Source organism: Patiria miniata, unplaced genomic scaffold (genome assembly GCF_015706575.1).
Source record: "Patiria miniata isolate m_02_andy unplaced genomic scaffold, ASM1570657v1 HiC_scaffold_7, whole genome shotgun sequence".
Lineage (NCBI taxonomy): Eukaryota > Metazoa > Echinodermata > Asteroidea > Valvatida > Asterinidae > Patiria > Patiria miniata.
Genome location: NW_024037074.1, coordinates 3,941,486 through 3,963,788, shown reverse-complemented (window position 1 = coordinate 3,963,788; position 22,303 = coordinate 3,941,486). Strand labels below are relative to the sequence as shown.

Genomic DNA, 22,303 nt, shown 5'->3' with positions numbered 1-22,303 from the left:
TCGAGACTGTCGGAGCATTACAACTCCCATATAGTTGCGTTGATTTTAAGAATTTACCATTTATTTTCCTCTTCATTTGACCTTTAATTAATAACGAGTTGATTTTTTTCTACAACAGTAAGAATAAAGGGCGATGCACATGGTATATACATCATCTGGGTGGCCAAAAAAAATAAAGTTTACACTTTAAAATAACATTTTACTTGACAAACTGTGAGTGACTATACGGCAATTTTACTCGTCTAGGCAGCCAGGATTCCGCGCTACTTGGGCCCCGCATCCTCTGGGCCACACAACCCTTAACCCGGCCCCGATTATACCATTTGTTTAATTCAATAATATAAGAGATATTTCCAAAGCGACGTTGCGTTGTTGGTGTGGGCGCCAATTAGTTTTTTGAAAGGTCAGTGAAGTGTGAAGGATTTATATGGCACGGCCCCGAGGCAACAGTCGTTTGGGTTCCGTGTGCCGTTAACAACTTACTCACCTGGGCTGACGCACTTGGTCAACACGTTCATTGTACCTGTATATACGCACTCTATAAAACCGAACACTGCGATCGGTGAACCGAAACATATCCCATATGTCATGCACACAAGCTCCGTACACTCTGACAAATAAAAGTCCATGATCGGACTGTCCCGGAAAAAAGATCCGGGAAGAGTCATTTACGTTTGGCAAGATGCTTTCAATTTTGACAAGATTGACGGACAACTATTATTAAACAATGCATGATGTACTCCACTGAAAGTCAGAGTACACGAGTTGAAACGTTTGGGTCAGAACTCGTTCTAACTTCGGATTCAAAAACTCTCTTGGAGATTGCAAGCTTCACAAGTCGATGTTGTATTAAGACTTTATTAATTTTTTTTTCAATCGATTCTCATTCGAAAAAAAATATACCGATTTGGTCAGCATTCGGTGATAACAATTTCAAGTGATATTGTTATACCTCTGTTTTAATACTGTATTGGCCTATAGAACGATCACGATTAGCTCATAAAAAGTCATGGCACACACTCTGATATCCCACGGTGTGAAACGCTTGTATCGCTGGTACCATGCCATTTTCACCTTGTTTTCACACATGAGTTGGAGCAGCGAACTAGCAGACGATCAGCTGTTTAGAGCACATTACATGCATGTGAGTTGACGTTCGATTGTCATGATTGTTGTGCTTATACTGCTGTTTGTTTTCGTGATTTTTACATCAAAATCCAAAGAATTCGCCTTGGGTGCTATGCACCCTCTGGTGTTCAGAACGTCATATCCCACATATCACAGCAGTCAACAATAATTAACCAGTCGCCGTTAGATTTTTCATGTTATGACACCGAGCCTCGTGAGAACATTTCTGACTTTCAAAATATCTGACGCATGGGCGTCGCGAGGGGGGGCAAGGGGGGCACTTGCCCCCCCCCCCCCCCTGGAAAAGCAAAAAAAAAAAAAAAGGAAGAAAAAGAAAAGAAAAAAAGAAAAAAAAAGAGGCGCAAAGACAAAGTGGTGTAAATTTAATGAGTTGGGGTGGGGGGCAAAATGTCCCTGCCCCCCTCTAAAACTGATAAATCGAGAATGTGTTGAGAAATACAAGCATTTTTTTGGCCAAAACAAATTTTGCCCCCCTCTAGAAAATATCCTGGCGACGCCCATGATCTGACGGGGAAATTGCACTGAGTGTAGATACAACTGGAATTCATTGAACAATATTTCTTTCCAGTGAGGGTTTTGGTGGGTTTTTTCTTCAGAAATTCCCACCGGTTCTATACCCCTGTTGGTGTTTACACATTGTAATCGCGGCACTGGACCATGTCACCTTTCTTTTCAAGACGGGCATGTGAGCGTGTCCTTCCGTGTAAAAGAAACCACGCAGTGACGTGCGCACTAGCAACTGATCGACCGTGAAAGTATCAAGCCGGTTCCCACACTTTTAAAGGATAACGCTGCGTGCAGTTGTCAGTGTTGTTTCTGACAGAGAAGGGTTGGGCCTCGAGAACTGGTCAATGGTCAAACTGTGAGATTATTAGGAGAATTTGGATGAATTGCTAGACACCGCCGCCATGTTTCGAAACACCCTGGCAGATCTGGTAAGAAAGGATTCCTTTTTCTAGACTCACAGGTATTCTTGGTCGTACGTGCTCCGGCCGCTTAAAAGCCGAGTCTTAGGACCTTACATGAGCGATTTTGCAGTGAGCGTATTTTTTTGTCAAACAACTGGGGGGGGGTTTTTGGGGGGGGGGTCCAATTATAGATTTTAGGTTGTCCTTGTGGCAACTTGTTTGAACACGCAAGGCAGAGTATTTAAGGCGGAGAGAATTAAAGGTCACATTTTATGCGCAAAGGTTTCTTTTTATTGATTTTTGCTTCATATGTTTTAACTTGTACCAAAGATGCACTCTAAAAAAGAAGTGTCAAAAATTGCTGAGTAAATGTGTTGCGTCAAACGTTGGGTACTTTCTTACCCAATTATAGGTTAAGTGACGATTTTGCCAGTACCCTTCCAAAGGGAAATTTGACCCTTTGATTGTGCAATCGAAAAAAAATCAAATTGTAAACAACGTAGTGTAAGAAAGCACATTTGACCTTGCAACGTACAACTAAACAGGCATATGTGCTCTCAGATGGGTAAATATTACCCCCTAATGAGTAAACATTGCCCAATGTTGCCTAAAGAACGTTCTCTAAATCGACAGTAACATTCAAGATGGTTGTTAGAGGACTAACGAACGTGCTGCGAGAGTGGGATTCGAAATCGCCGATCGATACCTTTATTTAGAAGTAATTATTTACCTTTTAAAATGCACTGGTTAATAAAATACGCCACTGAGAAAACGTGGGCTGTATGAGGCATTTACAGCATTGGATATTTGTGACAAATAGGTCGATGATTGAATTGCAATGTCGCGATGTGTGTTGTGTGTATGGTACCGTACGTGTACAAAATGTACATGACCTTTGTAAATTTCAAACACCGCCAGTCTCTTGGCCTGCATGACAGCACTTTTTGTTATAGTGAGGTACATTAGTAACAAAAGTGCTAAGGGTCGTTACACAGTGGACAAAAGCACCATTTTTTCACCAAAGCATCTCCATGGTATACCTTTTCGAAAAAAAGACAAACGAAAAAAAATGGATAATGGGAAGGGCATGTATGACGTCATTATGACGTCATCAGCTAATGATTACATGAAAAAATATAAATTGATAATAATCTTCAGAACTACAAGCATCTCAACAAAACATTTGGTATCAAATTAAAGGGGACAACAAGATCTTTCATTTGAGTGGTATGTCATTGGGATGGAATATAGTTGAGGGTGATTTTGTGGGTAAAAAAAACCTTTTTGGTAAAAAAAAACAAGTTTTTCCGGCTAAAATCATGGATTTTGGGTAGTCACTTTGACACTTTGTTTTAACATGCAAACAGTATGTGGTATTGTGAGATGTTATTTTTAAGTCAGAAAGAAATGCTCAAATTCTATTCCAAAGAATTTTTGTAATTGATTATTAGTATCTTAAATGTTTAAACTTGTTCCAAAGATAAGCGGAAAAGTGAGGTACCTTAGTATAAAATCGTGACACGGGTGGACAAAAGCACCATTTTCACACCAAAGCATCTCCATTGTTTACCTTTTCGAAAAAAGGTAGGATGCAAAAAATGGGATGATGGGAAGGGCCATTTATGACATCATTATGACGTCATCGGCTAATTATTACACACTTATACATTAAAATTGAGATATTAGTTAGGAATAAGCCATGGATCGGGGTTTTTTTACATTTAATATACGTTTCTGAGATCAAGGAAATCAGTGCAGTTGCCAACTTTGTTCTTAGACTATCTTTAAAAGATTTAAATACAAATAGTTTGATAAAATGAGGGATGTTTCCTTATTTAATGTATTAAATTAAACATGTATGTACATGTACATTTGACCCTCGCTCCTATCCCCTGTTGTGATCAATGATTCGTTAAAATGCAATGTCTTACGTCATGATTATCTCATAAATGATTACCTCAGGAATGATGCCACGAGGCATTATTTTCCACAAAAGTTTCTACTGTCCCTTCGGCTTCGTATTCTACATCAACTGGCAATGCATTTATTGCCCTAAACCCTTCAACATTAGCCAGGAATTGAGCATATACTTCTCTGGCGTTACAATTTAAACCTTTTTGTAGACAACGTAGTTTTTCTGGTGTAGTTTGCATGCAGATAATGCAAGCAGTCCAATCCATGATGACTGTCCTGAAATACTGTCCTGATAGTAACAGTTCACATAAGCAATAAAAAGGTAGAATGTTCAAACCAATTATACGTTCCAATGTTGCAAAATAATACGTTTTGTGGAAGTTTGTAAACTTGCAAAGGTATATTTTATGCAAGATGAATTATATCTACGATTTCCCCTTCCCCCTGGGGGTCATTTGTAGGGTACAATTTTGACGCAACACCACTGACTGGGTAAGAATTTGGAAGTCACTGTTGCTTTTTAATAATTGAAATAGAAGCATATAACTTAATACACCCTAATGATGTAAGGACACTGGAAATATTTTCCATCCGTGCAAAGTTTCAGGAAACGTTCAAATAGGGTATTTGAATTTATGCCATGTCTTTTTCTTGTAACGTGAGTTGCCGATAAAAAAACGTATTGCCAAAACCAACAAAAGGTTATTGCGATGGCATCTGCTTTGAAGTTAGTCTATTATTTTTGAGGGGATCTTCTCTGAAAAAAGCTCCACCCCATATGCTTTGACTGCATGGGCGTCGCCAGGATTTTTTCTAGAGGGGGGCAAATTTTTTTTTGCCCAAAAAATGCTTGTATTTCTCAACGCATTCTCGATTTATCAGTTTTAGAGGGGGCAGGGACATTTTGCCCCCCCCCCCCCCGACTCATTAAATTTACACCACTTTGTCTTCGCGCCTCTTTTTCTTTTCTTTTTTTTTCTTTTTTTTTCTCTTCCTTTTTTTTTTTTTTTTTTTGCTTTTCCGGGGGGGGGGCAAGTGCCCCCCCTTGCCCCCCCTCGCGACGCCCATTGACTGTATAGAATAACATCACAGAATACCGGAAGACCCCACCTAATGTAACGTGACTACGTCACCACGAAATTGCCATATTATGCTTTTCTGTTCTTTAATCACCTTTTCTAATGACGATTTTACTTTCTTGGTGTCGTCATGGTTTCAGACGGAAGTTTGCATTATTTCATGTAAAGGTTTGGGAGGGTCAATCTAATGGCCCGTCCCCCTATCAAAAGCAGGTGTTATAAGCAGTGGGGTGAAATCAAGAAGGGGTGTGTTTTACGCCCCTTTGGCGAGCCCTGAATGAATGCTCATCCTCTTAACTCATCTTCAACTTTGATTCCTTCATTTAGGTTGACTTGTCCTAGTTATTGTTTCTGTCTAAGCACGGCGTAGATTGAGATCGAGGACTAGAATTTCTCGTTTCTCGATAGATACTTTTCGGACTCGCAGTTTTCTTTTTTTTTCACATTTTTTCAGCGAAATGTGTCAGAATTTAGAGGTCGGTCTTAACAAAACGGGGCCGTTTTAAGACGCCAGATTGCATTGCAGTTGGTAATTACACTTTACTACTCAACTCTTTCGAGGCGAGCGGTTATAGTTTTCCAAATTCGCTGAGTAATCATGGAGAGAATTTGTCGAACAATTGCAATATTAAGTCACAGGAGAGGAAGTTTCCGCCCACAACCTTCGTCACAGATGCCGGAAGTACGCACGTACTACCGAAAGGGTGGCACGAGAAATGGAAAAAACAACAACTAGAAACCTTGAAATTCTTCATGGCTGGTTAGTCAGCTCGGCAGTTTTTTGCACGTATTCGAACCCCTGCGTTACATGTGTCAAGGATTTCTGGATTATTTGCTCCCTTTGTGATGATCCAGTTATGCCATTGTGTGACCGCTGGACAACAGAGGCACAAGGGCATCTCTCTATCACTATTCGGTAACTGATTGTTCGGGAATTTTTCCCCCATAGCTACAAACAGGTCTTTACTTTGTCGGTTGTTTTGTTGCGCTTCAGCGTTTCTAGCCCTATAGAAGTTCATGCCCTTGAACAGGTATATTACTCAACCCTTCAACCCACACAGTATATGCTGGGTTTGGGGATTTTTGTATCGGGTACATGTAGGCCTATGTCCAATTCCAATGCCATATTTTCAAAGGTCTGCAACAAGCGCTTTCCTTTCATGTTTGATTAAACCCACGGCTAAACTGGCCTGAGCCTATAGCCCAACCAATCCCAACCCACCAATCCAAACCCTACCTAACCAAGCCCATTCCACTCAACCCCTCACAACCAAAGCGAACCCAACATATAACCCACCGCCAACCAACTCCACCCAACCCAACCGAATACGGTCAAGTAAAATGAAATCATAAGGGTAATAGATGCCATTTGCATGCATGTACATGCACAGGGTGACCCAAAAAATGCAACCCTAAAACATTCGCTTTAAAAACAAAAAGGGATGGGTGGATTCTTATGTTTTGGCTATTAGATAAACGCCGAGAGCTTTTGCTTTTTCTTTCAAATACGGAAAAAAATCATCATCAAAAAAAGCACTTTTGTGTGCTGCTGAGAAAATGCCAATTATGTAAAAGTAGTCATTTGTCATCATGTAAACAGTCAAGTACTTCAAACAGCGAAACTTTTTACTGTAAGCCTTGTGTGCAATTATCCTTCATTTGTTCAATTTCATTAATATTTTGACATATTTATGATGCTGAAAAGGGTTTAAAATCGGACTTAAAAGGATGAAATATCTGTTCGGGCGGAAAATAAAAGTATTACCATCAAACTTATTTTGTAATCTTGTCATATTATGTGCCGTGGTGTTTGTAAGGATTAGGACATGCACAAATAGGTACAGTGAAAATCCCTTACTGCGGTAATTGTTTGTGCACAGAATGACAAAATGACTACTTTTAAATGTTGGCATTTTCTCAGCAACCCAAAGTGTTATTTACATGTTTTCTTTCAGTATTTGACAAAAAAAACACTCCGCTTGAACCTGATACCCAAAACAGAACAACAATCAACCGATCTCTTTTTGAAAAGGCAATTTTTTATGGTTGCATTTTTAGGGAGTCACCCTGCATATTCAAAAGTGAAACTGTCAAAGCATCATGAAAATATTCTACTTGTTTGCGAAATCATTGGGCTTAGTAGGCTGTCCTTTTTGAGAAAAGATGAATTACCATCATTCCCTCGCGATGGTGAGGACCTAACATCACGCTTTCAACGGAATTACCCATGGGCTTTGCATCGAGAAAAATTAAGATACATTTTTACAGTTTTCTCAAAAGTATGATAATATCTACTGAGCTGAATTTCGACAGGTCAGTTTTTAATAACCAGCTTCGGAGTTATTGTATTGTTGATCCTTGAATACGCAAACCAATTCTGTTTAAAATGGCGTCTATAACCTTAAATGGCGTCTATAAACAGTTAACGCCGGAGGACGTGTAAACACGATCCGGCAATGTAATTCGCAGGGGCGGGTGACGTGAAAAATCGTCAAGCTTTTCCCGAGTTTCTAACGGTGGACCTGTGCACACGTCAGGAGTTCCGTTTCCCCCCCCCCCCCTTCCCCTGGCCCCATCATCGCAGGGGTAAAGCAGCTAATATTAATCGATTATTGACTTTGTGATCACACAGCACAACCCCAGCGATGACATCGTGTACGGGTTCACACAGCCCGATGGCCTGCAGGGAACCCGCCAGTTTCACCACTGGCCTCGTTTTGGGGTGGACGAGGACGTCCTGGACATCCCATTGGAGGATTTGGGTCACGAGGGGCGCAGGAGACGCTCCATGTACGGCAAGAGGTGTGGCTTTACACCGGAGGAGAGAACCAAGCGAGTTATCCTGTGTTTCATAGTTGTCATCGTGGTGATCCTGCTATTGGTGGGAGGGATATTTCCCGCCATTTTCTTGAGCAGTAAGTGTTTATACATGTACACACCCTAATTGTCGAGGAACTCACACCAATAGCCCTTGTACGTTAAGGTGGAGTTAGAGGGCAATGGTTTTGTAGGTTTTGTGGCTCGCCCATGTATTCAGAAATTAACTTAGGAATACAGTATATGTTATCGACTAGCTACTGTGAAAATTTCACGTAATATGCTTACTCTATTTACAAGTAATTTTTATATATTTTATTACAGATTACATAAAAAATCAGCTGTCCTCTACTCATCACTCACCGATATACGCATAGATGAATAACCTTTAAACATAACGAACCATGAATAAACGAAAACTTGCAAAGAAAAAAAGACAAAAAGTCACCATCATCATTTCAGAATAAAAATATTTGATTTGTTCCTCATATACAAAGCACAAAATATGACAGTACAAATAGTGTTTCAGTCTTGACTCAAAACAGTTAACGTCTCATTTGTATTTGAAAGTCTGTGCGTAATCTCTGGTTGTCATTCAGCTGAAAGTTTCAAAATGGTTTCAAAATGGTGTTCAATGGACACCTGTAAGATATACATATGCTGTCGACTGCATAGATCAATTTCAGTAATTCTTTTGTTTGTTTTCTTCACAGAGTTGAAGAACATGCTCGTTAAATACAAATAGAGAATTTCTTTTCCAAAAGTATGTTTCAGTAAATCTTCTTAAAAGAGTGTGTTTCTACGGCGCCTGTTGGTAATTTTCACTCATCTGCAGTGTTCTTTCTTTTCTTTCTTACAGCCCAGCTGACGGCTCAAGAACAAGCAGGTGCGTGTTCACAGTATAGACCTTTTACTTTTTGTATACAAATGTATCCAAAATATATGTTGTATCAGGTGTATTAGGGAGCGGTGTATAGGGTCAAGCTGCTAGGGGGCACCTGGGGGTTGGTTTACCAATTTTTCAAGGGGGACACTGAGAGCAACGTATATATATTGTTAGTGTGCAATTAAAGATTTCAAATGGGGGCCTTCGAGCACTTCCCTCCCCCCCCCCCTCCCTCTTTCCCCTATGGTTACGCCACTGTTGGAGGGATTGTCCCCTATTACGCAGACACCGTAGAAAATGAATCGTTGAATCATTGAATAAATGAATAAGATTTCAATCTTCTTTGCTTGAATTTCAATTTTATAAAATAACGATTTTTTTTTTCATCTGTCTTTTTTTTTCTAGCGATTACTCCCGAAACTGGTAAGTATTTCTTTATTTAGCTTTTCAAACTCTTTGCGTCGCCAGGTTCAAACTGTTCGTGTCAAAGTTTCTCCAGTTGGGTCATTCCATGTCAGACCAACGCACTTTTTTACCTCATGTCTTCCAATTTTGATAAAAATTACTGTGCTTGTAGGTCCTGATGAGCAATGAATGCACACCACTTTTTAGCCCGATCCGACCTACCATGTGGTCAGGGCAGAAACCACAAAAAAAATTGACATTTTTAGAGTAAAATACCGCCCTGTTGGTAGAAATATGTCAAAACCATGCCAATTTTCATCGAATATATGCGAATTTGGTATTAAAATAATACGATTTGCATGCTCAAATCAACTCTTTAGTCAAAATTAAATTTTGTGAAAAGTAGGTTACGTGACCTTTAATATGTTATCGTGACCTTTGACCCAATTTATGTAACAATGTATCATTCCGAAAATCAATGAAATGAAAATGACTTGATAGAGCATGTCTTCCTCTATCAGAATCCACTGAAAATCCATTGGGGTCTTCAAAATTTACAACTTTATGACTATTTTTGTACAGTTGGTAGGTTTAATGAGTCAATTTATAGACTTTACATTAGAAATCCACCAACACAACTTACTATTCTGTTTCTAAAGCTAATTAAATTAATCTTGGTTTGGGAATTTCTCATTTTTAAGGCTGATGAGGTCTAACATGACTCACAATATAAATTATCAGCAGTGGCGCACCCAGGATTTTGCTTGGGGGCTCATAGTTTTTTGTCGTCAAGTTTCTGTAGAAGATTGAAAAAACAAAAATTACTCAAAAATCAAACAAACAAATTGACAACCTTGGAGGGGGTTGGGTTCAAGCCCCTCAAGCCCCACTGATAATTACCCGGTAGTTATCCCACGAGCGCGCTAGGAATATGAAACAATGCAATGCTGCTGTGACCCATATGCCACCCGACGCACTACATTATTCCGTGTTCCACGAGCGCAAGTGGGATAACGAATTTTTCTTCAAGCAAACTTGACGCCGAATGCTTAAGAGTCGATTGTCATCAGCAGTTACTGTTTAGGGTACGCAACAGCTCTATGCTTTCTACCCGCATCCAGTACAGCGGACACACATCCAGGTGAAATTTATCTCGAAGGAACAAAATGCCAAGTCTGTGAGAGTCATTAAATTTCAAGAAACGCAGTGTTGAATGAGTAAGGTAACTTTGATTGCGATATCGAGTACCATCTTCAAGCAAACTTGAATCCTAGACCCTGATTAGTCTACATGTATCTACAGCAACAACAGTGCGATTTTATATATTGCACAGCTATATTGCACCCCGGATATCAAATGTACATATACATTGGGTTCATGGGGCTTGAACCCAACCCCCTCCAAGGTTGTCAATTTGTTTGTTTGATTTTTGAGTATTTTTTGTTTTTTCAATCTTCTACAGAAATTTGACAACAAAAACTATGAACTCCCCCCCAAAAAAGCAAAATCCTGGGTGCGCCACTGCTGATGATTTAAATTATGAGCCTGGTTAGACCTCATCAGCCCTAAACATGAGAAATTCCCAAACCAAGATTAATTTAAGTAGCTTTAGAAACAGAATAGTTAGTTGTGTTGGTGGATTTCTAATTTAAAGTCTATAAATTGACTCATTATTTTGTAACCTACAAACTGTACAAAAAATAGTCATAAAGATGTAAATTTTGAAGATCCCAATTGATTTTTAGTGGATTCTGATAGAAGAAAACGTGTTCCATCAAGTCATTTTCATTTCGTTGATTTTCGGAATGATACATTATTACATAAATTTGGTCACAGGTCACGATAACATATTGAAGGTCACATGACTTACTTTTCTCAAAATTTAATTTTGACTAAAGAGTTGATTTGAGCATGCAATTCTTATTATTCTAATACGAAATGTGCATATATTCGATGAAAATTGACATAGTTTTGACATATTTCTACCAAAAGGGTGGTATTTTATTCTAAAAATGTCAATGTTTTTATGGTTTCTGCCCTGACCACATGGTAGGTCGGATCGGGCTAAAAATTGGTGTGCATTCATTGCTCATCAGCATGGGCGTCGCCATGATTTTTTTCTAGAGGGGGGCAAAACATGTTTTTCCCAAAATAATTCTTGTATTTCTCAACATTTTCTTGATTTATCAGTTTTAGAGGGGGCAGGAACATTTTGGGCCACCCCCCACAACCCATTGAATTTACACGACTATTTCGCGCCTCTTTTTCTTTATTCTTTTTTCTTTTTTCTTCCTTTTTCTTTCTTTTTTCTTTTTGCTTTTTCCAGGGGGGCAAGCGCCCCCCTTGCCCCCACCCCCTCGCGACGCCCATGCTCATCATGACTTACAAGCACAGCAATTTTTATCAAAATTGGAAGACATGAGGTAAAAAAGTGCGTTGGTCTGACTGACATGGAATGACGCACTTCCCATTCGGCCTTCGGGCCGCTTTGTCAATCTTTGGTGGATCTGGCCCCGAAATTCGGCATCGTCGCGTGACAGTACAGTGACAAACAACTCTTTCAGGTGCACATGGCTGGACAAATTGGGGGATAAAAATCTCTCCTACCCAAGCATTCAAATCTCTGGGCATTTTGTCTCTTTCTGTATGGCCGACTGAGTAACAACAGCATCGCAGTAGAGCTTTGCTGGGCGTTTCTGATATTTTGACAAGGACAATCTTTGGAGATCCGCTGAAGCGACACTTCGTCAATTTCAACGGCACGTACTTGACCTAATGGAATTTAGTAAACTGGAAACGCAGTGAGGGTGGCCTATTATATTGATCAATGACCTCCACGACGACTGAATCACCCTGTGTACTTTGTACTGGAAAAAAAAAACAATACAATTCCGACGGGGTGTAACGCAAAAACGCACGCGATCAAAAAGACGAATCAAATGACTGTAAATTTTCAAACCCCGCAGTCAGTGGCGGATCTCGATTTTATTCAACTATTTTCACTGAACATTTTTTTTAAACACCCCTCTAGCTACGTGGTTGTGCCTCGCACGAGTAATACTTTAAAAAAATCTGCTTATGTGGCGCAGAACGCAGCGATGTCAAAACAAAAAACAGCAGTGTTTTATCAGCAGTTGAAAACCACCCACGTGACGGGCTCTCGGCCAATAGGTATGGGTAAACTGTCTTAGGTATTTGTGATTACTTGTTAATCAGACGTTGAGTCATCCAGTCTCAAGTAATGGTGACAATTAAAGGGGCACTGCGGCATGAAATCCCCGAAAATGTTATGTTTTCGATTGTTCACTTATCCTCTTTTGAAGATTTACTTGAAATGAAACTTACCTAATGACTTAAAACCGGTTGCTTACATTGGACGTGGTGGACATTTTGTGGCATACGCATACGTATTTCCAGCCGTGTCCCATCAATGTAGGAAGACGTTGTGTGTATGTCACATAAATCACAGGGCGCCAATACACAAATGATGATTCTCGCACGTCCACAGAATGCGATGCACTGTGCGGCTGGATTTACATCTAGCACCCAAAAGCTCAAATTTTTGAGAGTCATAATTTTAGTTCTCGTAAGAACAACACAAACACGCCTAGCTCTTAAAGGATAGTTGCGTGGACGCTTACATCCTTCTTGTAAATGATCTTTCCATTTCATTTAAACTACGTTTTGCAACCAAACTGGGCGCATTCCAGGACGTAATGCCCCTTTAAATGAAGCGAGCCACATATTTTCGTAAATGGTTTTCTCATTAGGTCACTTTCTATTTGACCCACCCTGTATACTAATATGCGAAGATACTATTTCGCATGCCCCATTGTATAAAAAAAAAACTTGAGCACGATGCCAAACTCAATATATTGACTTTAAGCGACTATTATTTTATCACAGAGTTTGTCGGCGGAAACGTGACCTTTGACATTCCGTACGTTCCAGCCTACAACGACCCAACTACGGTGGAGTACCAGACCTTGGCTCAAAATTTCATCACGGAGGTAGGCTAACCTTCAGACTCTATCTTTGTGTTCTTTGCGAGGCTCTGAGCAATAATAGCCATCAGCCTAGAAACGTATAGCGATTTAAGAAAAAAATGAAATGAATGTACATAACAGGAGCAGAATTAGTCTGTAGATTAATCCGGCGACAGCCATTTTCTGAGGTGGCATCAGGCTCGCGCAAGCCGCGCTCAGGTATTTCCGCACGCACTTCGGGGTCCTTCGACCAATGGAGTTGTCAAAATGCTGGCGCTCCTCGTCTTTACGAACGCGTGCACCATGCGCGCGAGCGTGGCAGCACCGCAGTAACAACTTTGAATAGGCCAGTTCGGTATTTCAACTGCACATGCGCACTATGATATGGGTCACGGGTCATTCGGGATAATCGAACGCTCATGGAAGGCGCATGAACGCGCACAGAGCTGGGTGCACGACGCTCGCGTGTTAATGGGCCTGATTCACGAGTTGGCCATTTTTGTCGAGTTCTCTGAATGTATTTCATTAATTGTTAACTGTGTAATGGGATGGCGCCAGACTATTTATGCAGGCATAATGCAGCCTTTTTGTACTGTCATTGTTTTTGTTTTTAAATAAACATAAGGGAATGGTTAATTACAAATTTAAAATTATTCATTGAAGCAGACTGGAATTCATTATAAATGAACTTGCTTTCATTTCTCTTCGCAAGTTCCAAAAATTAAGATTTTACCCAGCCTCGACTCCATGGGCGCGTGCGCGTTCCTTCACTAGATCGCGCAAGGCATGATGGGAAACAACATGGCGCAGCAAGATCTCGTACCCATGGGAACGAGGTTGGATTTTACCTAACTTTCAATCCAATATGGCAGCGTTCGCATAACATCGCGTGAGGCTGTATTTTGTTTTGATATAATCAGAGAGGACGCCATTAAAGGCAACCTACTCTGTACAGCTAATGAACATTTGCATCCGGATTACCTGAAACTGTTTGCTGTCAGTTGTTTGAAAACATTTGGTCGCACTCTCTAAATTATAAAGAGTGAAAATTCACTCCATTCGACTGAAGATTCACTCCCACAGTCAGAAACTAGGGACTAGACACTTTAGAGTGAAATTTATTTAATCGTAAATTTCGAGGTTTCACTCGAGCTTCGATTGAAGTGGTTCATTTTTTAGACTTTGTCAATCGAAAATGAGAGTGATTTTCACTCTAGTCCCTAATTTCACTCTGTGGAATTTAGAGAACAATTTAATGGATACTTGAGTAAACTTTCGGGGGGGAGGAGGGCATCGAGTTGCATTTCATTTTCGAAAGATAAACAGGAAGCATGCCTATTGGAATTAAACTCAGTTGTATATTTTTTCTTCCCCCCCCCCTCCCGTTTTCAAAGATGGACAACCTTTACATGAATGATGAGGGTTACTTGCAAACTGTCGTACATGAAGTTACGTAAGTAGTATTCAGAACTTTAGCAACCGTTAGCGACGAGTAAGCAAAAAAGAAAATCTTTCACTCTCTGGCGACCGAAAATTGAACATAACCGGCCGATCCAATGCAGTTCGCTGGACACATGCACCTCAGCGGTGTAACACATAATATACATGTACATGCAATGATGCCTGTATTGTTTATACTGCTATTCAATATAGCAACTATTCTCTTTGAAAACAAGTCCCAATTTCAATCATTATATAAGTATATACATCGGCATGATTATATACATCGTGAACATAAGAATTACAGAAGTCTACTTTTATTGAGAAGTGTAAGAGAATCTCGCAAAATTTTGTTTCCACTTTTGTAGCAAAAAAACTTGCGAAATTTTATATCGCCCCAGGACTAGTGAGACAAGTGATTATTTGTTCCGAAACAGAATGTTTACTCCGAAAGGGAAGTGTCCTCCTGTTTGAATATTTATTTTGGTTTATTCAGAGATCTGTGGTTTTTGTGGTCATGCTTAGTGACTCAGACTGTCTCAGGACAGGTGTGGGGTCCTCATTTTGATGCTGAGCTGATAATCCGGCGGTAGCTCTTAAATAAGTGCCGTAGCCAATGCTATTTGTTTTATTGGGTTTTATTGAGTTTTGCCCTTCGCAGACGTATTTTATAAACACTGTATACTCCCACAGCCTCACACACCCATGTTTGTTTTGAATACCCAGTGTGGACATTCCTTCGTTTTCGTGTAGTTAAGAAAAACCAGTAAAAAAAGTCATTTTACTCAAACTGTAAAAACTCTTTTAACCCAATTTTTTTCTATGATTCCCTTTAAGTTACTGTTTCTGTTCAATTTGCCACAAATAAACCTTACACAAAATGCCCCTAAACCTGTTTTCCAGAGAGGGGAATACCTTGTGTGGACGTGGGCAAGTCCACACAGCGTCGCTGCTACCTGGTTTATGTGGACATCTTTTGTTCGGAAGTCCCCATAGTGAATGTAATGCTCGTACACCTATAATTATGGGGTAGACTTTTTTTTCCCCTTGTATTGTTTTCTTTTGTTCCTATTGAAATCTCAAAAGCGTTATTGATTTCTAAAGATTTTCGCCACGGGTAACCCTATTGTTCCATTGTGTTTCCTGTCTCTTAACCCTTAAGGAACTGTGTGCACGTTCAGCGTTGTCCGACGGCTTCCGAGTGAAAAAATTACAATTTACTCGGTGGGACTTGAACCCACGACCTCTTGCTTACTAGTGCAGACTTATACCACTCAACCACAGAGCTTTCCAGGGTCGATTGGCCGGTTCGAGTCTGATGTGGCAGCGGGTACCTCGACCAAAACTGCAGTAGTAAGCAGGAGGTCGTTGGTTTGAATCCCACCGAGCAGCGGCGTAGCCACTGGGGTGGGGGGGCGTGGGGGCGACAGCCCCTCCCCCCTCCCGTGAAACCTTGTCGCCCCCAAATCGCGCCCCCCCCCCCTTTACTGAGATTTTGAGTTTCTAAAAAAATTATCATTGATCTACATGACCCCCCCCATGAAATATTCCAGCCCCCCCCTCACAGCGCCCCCCCCCCCCCCACTGAAAATTCCTGACTACGCCACTGCCACCAAGTAAGCTTGTGAATTGTCATGCACTAGTAAGCATGAAGTCGTTGGTTCGAGTCCCACCCGAGTAAGCATGTGATATATTTTTCTCGCAAGCCCTCGGATAATACTGAGTATAGGCCTATTATACAGTGTTTATAAAACACGAAGGCTAAAGACAAAACCAAATACAGAAAACACTGATAGAGACAAAATCGGGACGACAAAATATTGGAGATTGAATATAAACAGAACGAAAATTCTATAGGTTTCCCGGCAATTTTAAAGCGTTTGTCATTCAAATTCACCGTTTCTAATATTCAAATTCGTCCATCAACATCGATTGAGAGCCCTTCCAATGTTTAATTTCGTCTTTTGTCAGACAATTTTAAATTCATTTCAAGCAAATTCTAACAACGGTTATACGTTTTCGTCCCGGAGTATTCGATTTTGTCTCGTCCACGCCAAACCTTGTTATTCAGAAATCAAATTCGTCTCATTGATTCATATAAGACGAATTCGATCTCTGACTGCTGCCATTCGGAAACAGCTTAGACGAATTTGATCTGCAATGACGAATATTCTCGACCCGGTGACTAACGAGGTTGACCAAACTTTGAAATTGGATGGTAAATGACTAAATCGGTTTTGCTGAAAGCGTGTGCAATTTTTCTCGGGCGAAATTGAATGTTAGAGGTGGTGAATTTGAATGTAAACTGTTTCAAAAATAGCCGGGAAAACCTATATTCTGCGAAACAAAACTCTGGCTACGCGCCTGATGAGCTCTTTGTGTCCTAATAATGGTGACAAATGTTCTGCTTTCGCAATCTCACATAACATCGTTAATGTCATTTCAATAGACCCGGGAGCGTCAGGATCCGCTTCGAAAGCATTTACACGCAGGCAACGGACGCCAACATACCCTTTAAAGAGACCTTCCGAGCAAAGCTAGAGGTAGAGGCGCAGACCGGCAACCTCGGCCAATTTGTGTTCGTACCGTCCACACTTGTCGTCTTTGATGGTAATTCTTGACAACTTTTCTTCCGGGCCTAGTGAGGATTTGTCTTTTGAGCTGTGCCGCCGATTCTTCAAGCCTTTGGGTATACACTCTAAAACGTCCGGATTAGATCTGACTTGGAATCCTCGGTTTCTATATTTGACCTGGTACCCTTCAGGGTCAAAATGGAACCTTTCCGGGTCAAAATGATCTTGGCAAGAGTATTATTTTGGCCTAGAAAACTGTCATTTTGACCCTGGAAATCATCAGGCCAAACAGAACCAGGACGGATCAAAAATGACCCGGAACTTTTCAGAACTAAGTTTCAAAGGATGGTACAGCTTTGATATTATACGAATGTATGCTTGTCCATCCATTTAATGCCAGACAAACAAGGAACCTTCATAATAAAAGATATGTGAGATAGTGGCCGCTTAGCATTTTAACTTAAACCTATACACCCGGCAACTAATTCTGTAAAACCGTGCTTTCATAATCGTTTGACTTCCATTATGTCCTTTTTATATGACCGTGTTTTAGTAGTAGACCAGCTCAAATTAGGTCTCGTGATTTTTGTTTGCTGGTATATTCGTCTGGAATTAATACCCGTTGATATTATGAAACCCTGTCCCTGTTTCAGTGTGTAATCTGTACTGTTTCAACGGAGGAACGGTGAACAGAGCGATCGATGTGTGTGCTTGCAGTTGTCCAGACGGCTTTCTACCACCGTCATGCCAAGGTATGTACTTCTGGGAGTGAGCCTTTTAAGCCACAAAGGATATATTTACGTTGGTTTCAAACAATTTCTGAATCCATCAAATATTACATTTTATTTCAAGTACAATTGCGTTGTTGTTCTTTTTTTTATTGCAGCTCCAACCACCACAATGATACCGACGCAGCCTGCCACTACCACTGGAAAGCCCTTGACCACTACAATATCCCAAACCACAGGAGTCCTTGCCACAACTAAGACATCCACCACCACTGAAAAACCAACCACAGCTGCACTACCCGCTATCACGTCAACTGCGAAAATGTCTTCCACCACCGAGTTGCCTGTCACCGCTCCAAAGACCAGCGCAGTCGAGCTGTCAGAAACCACGTCAAACCCCACAGTTGCGCAAATAAGCACCGAAATGGTGATGACAACCGAGGAGCCTCAAACTACAGCAATGCCAACCACAACCGTGTTGGCAACAACAGCGGAGCTATCTACAACTGCAATATTGCCAACAACCCCAGCAATTCCCACCACTGCGGAGTTGCCAACAACCACAGGTATTCCCACCACCACGGAAATTCCTACCACTACGGAGTTGCCAACAACCACGGAAATTCCCACCACTACGAAAATGCCAACAACCATGGGAATTCCCACCACTACGGAATTGCCAACAACCACAGGAATTCCCACCACCACGGAAATTCCTACCACTACGGAGTTGCCAACAACCACGGACATTCCCACCACTACGGAGATGCCAACAACCACGGGAATTCCCACCACTACGGAACTGCCAACAACCACAGAAGTTCCTACCACCACGGAGTTGCCAACAACCACGGCAATTCCCACCACTACGGAGATGCCAACAACCACGGAAATTCCTACCACAGCTGAGCTGTCAACTGTTCCAGGACCAATTCTACATTGCCATGCATTTGAGTACAGGCGTAACAAGTTAAGGTTAGACTTTCCACATAACGACCAAATAGTGGACTATTGGCATCGTGATTTCCCCTACCCAAGGTTTCCTTTTTGTCTGGTTTTCATCGATGAGCCATATCCCGCGGGTCCGGATGGATTTGAGTGCCCGGACTCCACTACCTTAGATTACTACGTTGAATGCCTGGAGCACCACTATCGAATTCTTGAGAGCAGAAGTCATTGTAACCTTACACAGTCGACATCTTGCCCCTCCCTGGAAGAGTTATACCGCGAAATCAACGATACGTTTGGTACCGATAACCCAACTTCCCCCATCGTGCTCGAAATATTCACGTCAACTACATTCCGTGAGTGCCTGGCGATTGGTGACAACGCCACTCGAACCGTCTCAGACGATGTCGAGTGTCCACCCGCCGAAGTTGTACAACAGCATGCTGAGTGTTTAGATTACCATTTCGGTAGTGTTGTCTTGAATGGTCAGACTTTTACCGGAAACGCCAGCGGTGTTTGCAAGGCACCGCCGATGTATTGCCCGTCGTTTTTGACCTTCCTTGATGGAGATTTTTTGTTCGATTATATTATTGGCGGCTGCGGTTGCGGTAAGAGGAGACGTAAACGTGACCATGGTTTCTCATACAGTTCTGAATCATTGCTACCAATAGAATTGCTCCCATCTTTAGCTGGTGCACAAGGACGTCGTGGCTGTTATAACGGCTTTGCTTACCCCCGGCTACTGTATTGCTTGGACAATCCAAGCGATGATTCAATATGTCCCGATGAGGCAGTGACCCAAGAGATGTGGCTTTGTACTGAGTACCATTTTGGCAATCCCGACGCCGAAAGTTATCCTCATCTCTCTCCCGAGGATTGTCCATGTTTGGACGATTTTCTGGAGATGCTTGAGGCGACGTTTGGGCGGGAGGAGCCTCCAGACTGCGTCTGCAACGATCGCCGCTACTTCGTCGGCAACAATTCTGCTGAGAGTCTCAGCGGAATGCCTTCTATGGACCTGTGTGGGTTTGTCAAAGATTTTCCTTTCCCGCTCTTAACACACTGCCTGATTGAGCTGTATAGTGACTTGCTACCGAGCAGCACCAACGAGACCTTCATTTGCCCAGAGCCGGAGGTGTTGGACTACTTCGATATCTGCTTGGACAACCTGTTTGGAAGGCGTGATCCGCCGGATGGGTGGAACGGAACGTGCCCTTGTGCCGACGAGCTGTACCAGGAACTTTACGACACCTTTGGTTATGACCTTCCTGTTAACTTCGTCAACGAAATCAACCGGGGCTGTGTCTGCCTCGGCAATGAAAGCTTCGACGGGGAGAAGTTTGACGAGCTGGAATTCGCCGTGGATAGGTACAAAGACTGCGTCGAGGATCCGTCGACGACTTTTAACAACGGGACCTTCCCTTGTCCGGCTCAATTTTATGAAACTTTTCACGGCTGCTTTGAGTTTTATTTTGGGAACTACTCGGCACCCTTGTACAGAGAATGCCCGCCACAGGACGAATTAATCGAGGTGTTTGTGGACACGTTTATGGGTGACGATGTGCCAACATTTGATTGTAATATGCCTACCGGACATTAGATTGCAACCTCTCAAATCCTTTCCAGACTTGGAATTATCGACTGGAATAGATATGAAAATGTACCCAAAATACCCATATAGTGATCACTGATGAAAACATTATTTAAAACGAAACAATTGTGGTTTTGGGGGTTTTTGTTGTTGTTTTTGATGGTATCGATGACATTGTTCATGACTTTCTATTAAGATTTTGACATGATTAATCAATTTTAATCAGTTTTCGTAAAATCTCATCGTTGAAAAGTCTCGTGTATCTAGCGTCGGTTACAATGGAGAAGTTAATTTTAATGCTGCCTGGCAAAGTGGAAATGCAGCCAAAACTTACATATTGACGACTGTACGAGGTTTTCATCGTACTTTGAGTATTGTCATGCGAACATTTATATACACAGAAGCATACTGTGCCCAAGCCAAACAGCCCATTGTTAATGTTCCTTTATTGCACTGCTAGTGACCCTGGTCAAAGCGTGAATTTGCGCCAAATGTAGCTGTTATTGCTATAGATAAGGGATGTTGAAGTCACCCATTGGTAATATTCCTACATCGCGCTATTACTGAACCTGGGCAAAGTGGGAATTTTGGTCGTTTTTTTTTTTACTTTTCCTTACACATTGCTAATTATTCCTACATTACGCTTCCATTGAGCCTGGACAAATTGGGAATTTCTTTCAATTTGATATAACTGCTATAAATAAGGAGTGTTGAAATTACCTATTGGTAATATTCCTACATTGCGCCACTATTTAACCTGGGCAAATCGGGAATTTCGTAAAATGTTGAATTGATTTGCAATAAAACAGGGGTGTTAAAATAACACATGGTTAATATTCCTGCATTGCGCTGCTACTGAACCTGGGCAAAGTAGGAATTTCTGTCAAATTTGATGTAATTTCTATTGTAAAGAGGAGTTGAAACTACGATTCCTACATTGCGCTACTGCTGAACCTGGGTAGAATGGGAATAACGTTAATTCTATGTACTTTGCATGTCGCGCAGTTTTGGAATTCCCACTTTGCCTGGGGCAAATTCCAAATTAACCCAGATTCACACATTGCGCGTCACAAGCTTGATACGCTTGATAACTCGGCATGTATACGCGAAAGCTTATCTGCGCCATAGTGTGTGGTGGTATTCTTGTACAGTTTTTTTTTTCCAATGACTTGTACTCAGTTTTATAATCGCAGCTTGGGAAGACTGCACTATATGTGTATGCATCGTTTAAGGTTACGGGTATGTACAATAATTTTGAAAAAAAGTTCATTAACACTGAAATTAAGGGTATTTTTGGTATATGTATCTAAGAGGTATGAAATACTCTTGTAATCCAAGTTTAGTGCCAAAAAAAAATAATCGAATTAATGGATTTAAATACTTAAAAAATATAAATGGCACACCGAAGGTGTTCTGTAGAAATGCATTCTTTCTTGGACTACAAGGTAGCCATCCCTTTTTGTCATAAACACCATACGCTGGGGCCGGGGAGGGGGTAGGGGCTGTTTACGCTTGTCAAAAATAAATATTAATGATCATAACGTTTAACTCCGTGATAAGCAGACAAATCTTCATTAAGTGAGATTTGAGGCTTTGCATGGTGGAGATATTTATAAATGAAAGGTTTGCGGAAACACCGTGTGCGAATAATTTCTCAACTAAGAATGATGGTTCTGAAAAGAACCAGAGGTATAAACTCGATGTTCCGGTCAGTATGCTCTGACCGTCTTCAGGAGAGTGCCGAAATTCTAAGAAAGTAAACACCTAAGTAGTAAAAGCGAAATCGATGGAGTGTGAAGTTGCATCCTAGTGGATGCCAAGTAGCTGGGAGCTTAGAGCAAGCTTGGTGTGCCGTCTTTAGTGGAACAGTAGGGTTGCA

At 41.3% G+C, this 22,303-nt stretch overlaps 1 protein-coding gene across 1 annotated transcript; it reads left to right on the top strand.

The window, feature by feature from the left end:
• Nucleotides 1–1,939: 1,939 nt before the first annotated feature.
• LOC119746395 lies at nt 1,940–22,106 on the top strand. The gene is made up of 9 exons (XM_038223308.1): nt 1,940–2,084; nt 7,683–7,965; nt 8,727–8,753; nt 9,159–9,176; nt 13,065–13,168; nt 14,539–14,597; nt 17,034–17,194; nt 17,811–17,909; nt 18,044–22,106. Exons 1-9 carry the CDS (start codon nt 2,058–2,060, stop codon nt 20,431–20,433), a joined length of 3,168 nt encoding a protein of 1,055 aa, XP_038079236.1. The 5' UTR covers nt 1,940–2,057; the 3' UTR covers nt 20,434–22,106.
• The last annotated feature ends 197 nt before the right edge of the window (nt 22,107–22,303 follow it).

Coding starts and splice junctions, on each gene's coding strand:
- LOC119746395 (XM_038223308.1), top strand. CDS start 2,058: ATGTTTCGAAACACCCTGGCAGATCTG. Junction 7,966..8,726: donor TCCCGCCATTTTCTTGAGCA/GTAAGTGTTTAT, acceptor TCTTTCTTACAG/CCCAGCTGACGGCTCAAGAA. Junction 14,598..17,033: donor ACTGTCGTACATGAAGTTAC/GTAAGTAGTATT, acceptor TCATTTCAATAG/ACCCGGGAGCGTCAGGATCC.